Source organism: Miniopterus schreibersii (assembly GCF_964146895.1).
Source record: "Miniopterus schreibersii genome assembly, chromosome: 4".
NCBI lineage: Eukaryota > Metazoa > Chordata > Mammalia > Chiroptera > Miniopteridae > Miniopterus > Miniopterus schreibersii.
Window position 1 is genome coordinate 6,705,049 of NC_138105.1, and position 9,621 is coordinate 6,714,669.

A 9,621-nucleotide genomic window follows, 5' to 3' on the forward strand; every position below is an offset into this window, starting at 1 on the left:
TCTCCCCCGGGAGGGAGGCGCTGCCTGCCTGGCGGGGCTGAAGCCCGGAGCTGACCGGCTGGGGCGCGGGCGGAGCGGGCCCCGGGAGGAGCGGGCCCCGGGAGGAGCGGGCCCCCGGAGGAGCGGGCCCCGGGCGGAGCGGGCCCCCGGAGGAGCGGGCCCCGGGCGGAGCGGGCCCCCGGAGGAGCGGGCCCCGGGCGGAGCGGGCCCCCGGGCGGAGCGGGCCCCCGGGCGGAGCGGGCCCCCGGAGGAGCGGGCCCCGGGCGGAGCGGGCCCCGGGCGGAGCGGGCCCCCGGAGGAGCGGGCCCCGGGCGGAGCGGGCCCCCGGAGGAGCGGGCCCCGGGCGGAGCGGGCCCCCGGAGGAGCGGGCCCCGGGAGGAGCGGGCCCCGGGCGGAGCGGGCCCCGGGCGGAGCGGGCCCCCGGGCGGAGCGGGCCCCCGGGCGGAGCGGGCCCCCGGAGGAGCGGGCCCCGGGCGGAGCGGGCCCCGGGCGGAGCGGGCCCCCGGAGGAGCGGGCCCCGGGCGGAGCGGGCCCCCGGAGGAGCGGGCCCCCGGAGGAGCGGGCCCCGGGCGGAGCGGGCCCCCGGAGGAGCGGGCCCCGGGCGGAGCGGGCCCCCGGAGGAGCGGGCCCCGGGAGGAGCGGGCCCCGGGCGGAGCGGGCCCCGGGCGGAGCGGGGCTGTCCAGCCCCGGAGGCCTGGCCCAGGGCTGCCGCTCAGCCCTGCTGCTTTCACCGCGCTGCTGCATCACAGTTGAGCTGTTTTACAATGAATAATGTTTCCTCCTTCGTCGCACCAAAAATTGGGGCTTCCTATTGGTATTGAATTGACGCCAACTGCCACTGGTTGACACAATCACCAGACTGAAAATGACCACCAAAAATGACCACCTTAGAATTAGCCCCCTCTTTTAGCTTGTCTGCACCAATACTGATGTAACTTCCCCTTCCTTTATCATAAACACTCCTTGCCTTTGTCTCTAATTGGAAGAGTCCTTAGGCTTCCGCCTGAATCAGAGCTTCCCCAATAGCTATTCTTGCTGGATCTCAAGTAAATGCTTGATGCCTCTCACGGGCTTTTATATATTTTTTCAGGTGAACATGCATCATGTCACAATCTGTTGGAAATGCAAACTTGTAGGCGCTTTGACAATGAACTGAATCAGAAACTGCAGGGGTGCTGTGGAAAGTCTGTGGGTGCAAGGGGACCAGCTAAGCACAGGCACCACTGGCCTGGAGCCATCAGGCTAGTGACTCCCCAGCCACCAGCCTTGGTCCTGCAACGATGCTTTTTGGGGCTAATTCTAACACAGGCGCACTCACCAGCGCGAACTCCTTGTTGAGAATCATCTGCTCCACCAGCGAGGACTCGTTGTGGAAGAGGTGGGGCTGCATGTGGCTCCACATGTGCGGGAACCACCAGAACTCGGCCACGGACCCCAGCAGGCGGTCGTCGCCTTTGTCTTCCTCCTCGGTCCCTGCAAAACATAAGGTTAAAACAGCTCCAGTGAAATTTCCCATTAGCTTAAAGGTTATGTTTGTCAGATGTTTGTTATTTGTCTTATTCCTGACACATAAATCCAATTTCGTGTTGTCTAATGAAAATAATGACCGTGCTCTAAATTACAGCAGAGGCCAGGGGCCTGGGAGGGCGTGAGGTGGGGTAGGCGTGGCGCCCCGGGGCAGAGAGGTTTAATTTAGGGCTTAGTGGTATTTCGTCACTGACATTGTTGAGAATCAGAGCACAAACTTTGTTTTAGACTGTTTTCTTTCCTTTTAAAATCAACTGATAATTCTGCCCTTACTGCATGCTGCAAGTCTAAAATGGAGCTTCAAACTTCACTGATGTTTGTTAATATTTTTGATTACAAAAATAAAATGTGCTATTGAAGAGAGATGAAGAGCACAGACTAGTGACACATAACCTCAAAAACAAAAGCAAAACAGACCAGCACCGAGGCGGCCTTCCAGAACAGGCCGCTGGAGACACTTCGGAATCTTTCTTTTAAATCATTTTCTGCTTATTTTTTCAAAAGCTCATTTTGCAGAAATACTTTTGTCTTTACTTTTTTAACTTAATATTATGAACATAAACATTTCCCATTTTGATAAAAATAGTTCATAAAATGTAAATAATGAATCTATGAACATACTAGAAACATAATTTGAAAATTTTAAATTAACATTAATTTCTCATTCTCTGTTAGGAAATGTTAACAGTGTCCAGTGCATAGGATAGAAACCACTGTCATGCCAAATTAAAAAAACAAACAAAAGAAATCGGAAATAACATAGTACTCAGGGTTCACCAAGTGGCAGCTGTTCAAGGATATCTTGACTGTACGAAATAATTAGTGTGTACAATTTTACAACATTCAGTTCTATTTTCCAATGTTCTGAGTCAATAACATGAGCACTGATTCCTCTTTAGTCTCTAGATACTTAACCAAACAAATAAAGCAAAACAAATCCTGGCTTATGGTGCGAGGTGTATTTACTTGGTGTACTTTTTACATGGGCTGCTTGGTTTTATATTCTTTACTTAAATTAAACAAATAAATACGAAAGGTGTTTTCTGAAAGGAATCTTCCCCAAACGCTCTGCTGTGTGTCCTGCAGGAGAGCTCGCGGTCGGGTGCGATCGGCGCGGGACCAGAGTGCCTGCTTCTCCCCCCTCAACGGTGTGGTCTGGGCAAGGCGCTCCTCTGAGTCTCGGTTGCCTGGCCTGAAATCGGGCTATAAACGCCTCGGGCGCAGCATCTTTGGGAAGGGCCAGTGAGATGAATTTGTGAAGGACTGAACACTGTGCCTTGCAGACGGTAGGCACTTCGTAAATACTGTATTAGGATCTCTTCTTAAAATAATCCCTACTGGTTTATACCGGCAACGTTCTAAATTTATATATTTTCAAACACTCTTCAAGGAACTGCCTGCCTGGATTATTAGTGTCTGACCATCAGGGATGGGATCCTTTAGCTCACAAGGGGTCGGCCGCTCCTAGAGTGTGAATAGTGAGTAATTTAATTCGGTCTGCGGGCTGTGGACGTCAGAGCTTCGATGTCTGCTGAGGGCACGTGGACTGCTGTGCGCGGTACAGTGTGTGCTTTGCTCCCGGGACCACCCTCCAGAGTCCTCCTGTCATTGCTCCCAGGACTGTCCTTGGTCCGGTTCTCAAAAGGAGCGAGCCCCAGGCTCAGGGTGTGGCGCGGCCACTACTATAAAGGTTGCAACTATACGAAGGGAAACAGGGGCTTTGGACATGATGAAGTCCTATGGATAAGAGGAGCAGACAGAGTGCTTAACTTTTGTTAACTTTCTCTAAAATGTTAGTGCTGCAGACTTACAACTCATTGACTTATTATTTTTATATTAAGAATGTCAATTATTGAAATCGAAGAAAAGACGAGTTTGTCACTTGCTTAGGTGGACTGTGAGCACGAAGTGGTTTTGCTGTGGGCCGAGTGTTTCTGGTGGCCACAGTCTAGCACCTGAGGCACAGGCTAGAGCTGCCTCCTGTCACATGCAGTGCGAGTTGAGGCTCTGCCACCGTCCCCTGTGCCGCTAGCAGAGGGTCTGAGAAAGGCTCGCGGGCCTTCTCCACTCCCGGACGGCTGCTGGGAGCGGGGGGAGCGCAGATGCGCCGCTGAAAGAGGGTTGCACAGACTGGGGACCCAGCAATGCTTTGCCCTATAAGATCCTATTAATTTTATACTAGAGGCTGTCTTGGTTTATAAACCCACCCCTGGAGGTTGAGAGTGATGGTTCCAGCCTCTTTCTTTCACTTTGAGGATTAACTTCTCACCAGCCCTCTTACTTCACACGGGTCACCCAACTCAGAGCCACGCGCGTGAGCGCCTGCTCCCAGAAATAGCTCAGTGACAAACAGGTGTCAAGTCCTCTGAGGGACTCGACTTGCAGAGCAGAATTTCAGACGCTGGCAAATACAACTGAATGAAAATATTAAATTTTCATTCACTGTAAACATATTTTTCACACATGGTTTGAGTTTAAGTTACAGGTGAGAATAGAGTGTGCAGTTTACACAGGCTCCCATCTAACACAAGTTACAGACCTTTACAGTGTCTGTGGCCATGTTCACGTCTAACCTCGTCCAGACTCAAGTCTGCATCGTTACTAATTAGAAATATAGTATTTTTGTTCTTATTTAAAAGTTATTTCCTTTTACTTTTTTTGACTCCCAGAAAATAAAGTGTTTCAATTCAGAAGTAAAATATTGAAGAATTCATTTATTTTTACCACTTTTGGAGAAATTTGTGTTATGAGGTAACAGTATGTTTCTACAATTCTTCAAGTCTGCCACGATGAGAGTAATTTTAGCAAGACCTGGCTAAAGGTTAATTTCCATAAGGCATCGCTGTGACATTAGAATAAAATATGTAAAATCCAGTGTCTGCATTACTGCCTTTGTACAAATGTCCGCCTCATAGTTGCTCATTATGTGTGAACACTGTAATTCCTAAGTGACAGCAAGACGTTCCTAGCTTTCTTTTCACACTGAACCTGACAAGGTCTCATACAGTTGGGGATAGAATAAACTAATTTTAATATTATACTAAATAAAAATAACTGTATTGTGGTAAAGATTAATTAAAAGCCACCTATATTTCCAAAATTAGAACAGAGACCTTGGAAGTGTTGGCTGTTTACTTTTTTGATCATATTTGACTGTTGTACAAACATGCTTCTAAAGGTCACACTAAGAAGCACTTTCCCAGCACTAACACACGGTGCTCTGTTCTGGGGAGGAGAGCGCTTCGCTGTTGCCATTTTGGAGATGCGGAAACCCAGGCACAGAAAGGTTTAGAAACCTGCTTATGCTCACACAGAGCTGGGATCTGAACAGCAGCAGTCTGCTTCCGATATCTGCTCTCAGAACCAATACCTTACTCAGGAAAGCAAAAACAAAAAAACAAAAAACAAAGCAAAAACGAAGAAATGGAATTCTTTTATGTTTGAAAGTTAATAGTTTTACATAAAGGGTTTTTTTATTGTAAACTGAGCTCTAACGAAAAAGACCAATATGAATCCAGTTTGCAAATATTCTTCCTGCAGTAACTGATTGTGTCACCGTCAGTGCAAGACTAATCAGGAAGGGCAGTGACAGTCACCCCCAGAAATCGCGTCCTGCAGGAAACACGGGCAGTCCTCCCGCCCGAGGGCTCTCCCTGCTCTAACGTCTCCACTTCTCCACCCAGCTGCCGTTGTGCGACGGCAGCCAAGCTTTAATAGCTCCAGACCAAAATATTTCACCCCAAACTCCATGCTTTTATTTATTTTGTTTTCTATTAATCAATGGTATGTCCTTCGTTCTTCAATTTGGTACCCGAGAGTGATTGGCTTTTAGGGAAGGCTCAGCGATGTGTCCTTTGGGGGAGCTTGTCTTTAGCACACGAAGGACAGGGAAACTGAGCAGGGAAGGGTGCATGGGACATGCGGGAAGAGAAGCGGGCGAAGAGAGGTGGCATCTGCCCTCCTCACACTGGGAGGATGTGACGAAATGCCTTCAAAACAGGGGGCTCGTCACTCAGCAGCACCCAGGGCACTGGGAAATCAGATCATCCCTGGAGAGGACAGAGACAGTCCTTGTGACAAGGCCACCTCCTCATGGTTACACAAGGCAGCCAAGTGACAGCTCCAGGCAGGAAAGTGGCTGGATGGGGGGAGGCGTGCCCTCCGCTGCGGGCAGCACCCACTCCTAACTCTGCTGCAGTGAATTAATGTGGACTAAGTATAACATAACAACACACCCTGGAAATACATTCTGAACGCATTTCATAGAGTAGCAAATCAATTAAAGCTTCATATCGATGGGAAGGAAATTAAGCTCTGAGGCCTTACAGATTTATGCCTGTCACTTAGTCTCCAACGTGCACTGTCACCATAGTGCGATGGAAGAGTGTCTATTCCATTACTGTTGTTCAGTTAATACCAGCAAACAGAGTCAATGAGTTTCGTTTAAGGGATAATTAAAATGTATTTTTTGTATCTTCATCGGATACTGTCGCTGTGATATCCTCCTGTGCCGTTGGTCTCCTAGTGGGCATGTGCTATAAACATGTCCAGTTATAAATAAGAAATGAGGAGCGATAACCTCCACCAACATTAACTCTAAGACCAGCACGCAGAATTAGCAGGCCTGAATATGAAAAGTAAGTAAAAGTGGAGGCACTTTTCCAGATATATTTTAGCCCAAAGGATGGCTTTACTTACACTATCTGGCTATTTAAAACAAAATAGTATTGTTTGTGTGTGCTCCCAATAATAGCATTTTTTTTCCACGCATGAGTAGATGCGGCCGTAGATGCCTGTGCTTTACGACTTCACAGCCAGAGCAGCTTAGGCCTGAGCTCATTTCTTGAGGGGCCCTGAGAAGATTTACAAAACCAGGTCTGTGTGCGGAATGGTGAGCTGGAACTGCTCTGCCTGTGCAGATATGAAGGCAAGAATCTCTCTCTGCAAAATGCCCTTTTAAAATATGCAATCATTTGATTTATCAGCTGGTTTAAATACTAATTTTCCTTCCATTACTGTAAACAGATTTACATGTTTCAAAGCGGGAGGGAAAACGCATTAAAGAAAAGCCAGTAAGACATCGCCGCTTCAATACTCCAATAAATCACGCTGAGCCTCTGGAAAATCACTGTAGAGCCTCTTTGGGTAAATGAGCTGCATTTATGATAATTAAAGATACCTTTGCATGGGATATTTTTAACGAGTCAACAAGCAGCAGGCATGCACAGATAACACCACGGGGTGTCCTCAGGGAGACACTGCTGTGCAGAGCCCTAAGGGACGCGTGCGTGGGCTCACGCTGAGGTGCCGATGGCCACGGGCAGTGGCTTTGCCCTGGGACGGTTCTCACACGCCACGGGTGCCGTTTCTGTCATCATCATGAGGCAATTCCTTTTATGCACATGGCTTTCTCTGTTCCACTGCTACACATTTTGATGCTCATACTCAGAAAATAAAAGTCCATTTCTGGAGGCGAAGACGGGCCAAGGTGGGAAATATCAGAGCACGGCCTTGTGCGTGGACACCAGCCACCTGAGGACTCGTGGAGTGGCGAGACCTGAATAGCACAAGTAGCTCTCTGGCTGGATGGAGATGGAGAGAAATGCAAGGCCTGACTGTGATGTCTTTAATGCACGTTGGGCCGATTTATTGATAATATCTTTAGGGAAATACCCTGTAAGGGAAGGTGAATTAGGAAGGATGACCTTTAAAACTATTACATTTCATTGAGGCTATAAAATTCCTCTCTTATTAAAGAATGTTTTCCAAAGGAAAATAATATTTACAAAACTGTCTGCTACCTCGGCTACCTGATAATTTTAAAACAGTGCCTGTTATTATTATTACAGGGTCCCTGTCACCATCTTCGCCGTCACTGTGCTTTCTACCTCTGCTGTGCTGCCTGGGACTCAAGATGCACAAAAACACCTAGCACAGTGGTTACGGCTTCTCCTACGACTTGAAAAACCCAGTCCCTTCCTCTTTTGCCCTTGATTCTAAAAGTCTTTGCTAAAGTAACCTAGCATATTGATTTTGGGCTCGGCTGCTCATCTAATGCACCCACGTCTTCCCCGAAATCAGTCTGGACATTCTGTTCGCCTGCTTATGACACATTTACAATCCGCTCTCCTAAGGATACGCAGCTGCCTGAGAACACCACGCCCCTTCTTACCTGTGTGGTAAAACTTCCCTGAAAATCCAAGGTTGAAGGTAAAATTTGCAACCTGAGTGCGCAGTAAATTTTGAGTCTCTAGTAAGGCCTGAAATAAACAAGAAATTAACATGATTTTAGAAAAATAAATATGAAGCTTTGGGATGCCTCTTTCAAATGTGTAGGCATGAGTGAAACAAACATGAACTCTGTGGCCTGGGGGCTTTCCATGGGGATGTCAGTTGCTGCTCCTATTTCAGGTACGACAATCGCTATTGTTGCCACATTCGTGGAAGGTCCCCAAACTCAGAAGCATTTAAGGTGATACTCTAACACAGCGCTGAGGTCTCTGTTCACTTCTGAGTGAGACTTCTTGAATTCCAGATTATTATACTTATTTTGTTGGGGAAACCTTTCAGAATTACTGGATCTAGACAAGTCCTGTATTTGTCGCTATGGAATAGGAAGTTAACTCTTTTAAGTTGAGATTTAGTATTTTACTTAACTGTGCTACCACCCCCATCGTTTTAAAGACGTAATTGTTGAGTTTAAAGCTTTGGATTTTATTTTACAAACTAAAGAGCAATGTCTATTACACAGGGTGTGGACTGCAGATCTTGAGCCATGAACAGAAAGGGCAGGTAGGAAGCAGGTGATCAATTTTAGAAAGAGAAAATCTCTAAGTGTGGCAAAAATGTCCCTAGTTTCTCGAGTTGTAATTAATCCATGTCAGTTGCTTGATTGTAGACAGGATAAAAAATCACTGGTGATAATCTTAGGGTCAGACCTAGTCCTGTGAATTTTCTGCCAGTCCTCCCATGTCCACGGTGCAGCAGAATTCAGAACTCTTGCCTCCGTGGGTTTTTTACTTTGCTTATTGATTCAGATGCTTTTTCTGCCTTTCTATAGATTTTTAAAGAGGACTTATTTTGTTCTGATGGAAACGAGACACTCATTTCAAACTAGGGATATTGATAAGATGGACTCCCGGTTACTGCTCTCCATGGGTAAGGTGAGCAAAGAGCCAGGGGTGTAGACGGTTTCTGTTGAGCATTATGGTGGCTGAGCACTTGCTTCAAAATTTGTGAACCTATTTATTTTCCCAGAATCAAGAGGGTGCTCCTGCCAATTAACTTAATTAAAGAAAAAAATGACTAAATAACTGACAGGTTGATGAGCTACATGGTCAGTGATTGTCCAAAATCACAGTTATCCTGGATGTAATCCTGACCACTCTTGCTTAAATATTGTCCATTAAATAGAAACAGAAAAAAATAGAACCACTAGGTTGGCTCAGTCACATGAAATACATATTTTCAAAAAGAACAAACTCAACATTAAAAAAGGGTGGAGTTGAAAATAAAGTCTGGTGAACTGCTGGAGCTGGTAGTAAATGTGGTAGAATGTAGCCTAAAATGAAGCCACCCTGCATCTTTTTCTCTTAGTGAGCCCCTTCTCTGCTTGTTTTATCACAATCCTTGAGCCTCCAGATCTTGAAGTAGTTTTTTAAAAAAATTCTCCTTCCCCTGCTCTCCTTACCTCTCCAGCCCCATCCACTCAGTGGTCTGAGTCCTGAGCGTCATTCCTGACCCTGCATTTGTTTACTGGCCTCATTTTTACACCCAGTTAGTGTTTATGGCAGACACAGGCAGGGCTGGGTTGACAGCAGGCCCTGTAGCTGCACCCTGCTGCCGGGAGGGGGAGGAAGACGGTCTGTGCCTGGGACAAATGCAGGGTCGCCGCTCTTAGGTGGTGCTACAGGAAATCTAGAGCCAGCTGTGGCCCAGGTGATAAAGGACTTTAGTGACTCTGGGTGGCCCATCCATTGATGCTTTCCCGGGTGATCTAGTAAAGGTCCAACAGTCTATCAACTTCCTTCTCTTTAGCATGCCTGTCTTCTTCGTGGGCTCTTAAAACATCCCAGTCCACCAACCACACTGCAG

The 9,621-nt window shown here is 47.3% G+C and overlaps 1 protein-coding gene across 1 annotated transcript in view; it reads right to left on the reverse strand.

Moving 5' to 3' along the window:
* Positions 1 to 7,781, reverse strand: part of LOC308556615 (bifunctional heparan sulfate N-deacetylase/N-sulfotransferase 4) — an 85,778-nt gene extending 77,997 nt beyond the window's left edge. Inside the window, exons 1-2 of the mRNA XM_081136022.1 lie at positions 7,700 to 7,781; positions 1,319 to 1,473 (exon numbers count right to left, since the gene is read on the reverse strand). Of these exons, the coding sequence (XP_080992148.1) occupies positions 1,319 to 1,402 (84 nt within the window). The 5' untranslated portion in view covers positions 1,403 to 1,473; positions 7,700 to 7,781. The remainder of the gene's footprint in view (positions 1 to 1,318; positions 1,474 to 7,699) is intronic.
* Between the last annotated feature and the right edge of the window lie 1,840 nt (positions 7,782 to 9,621).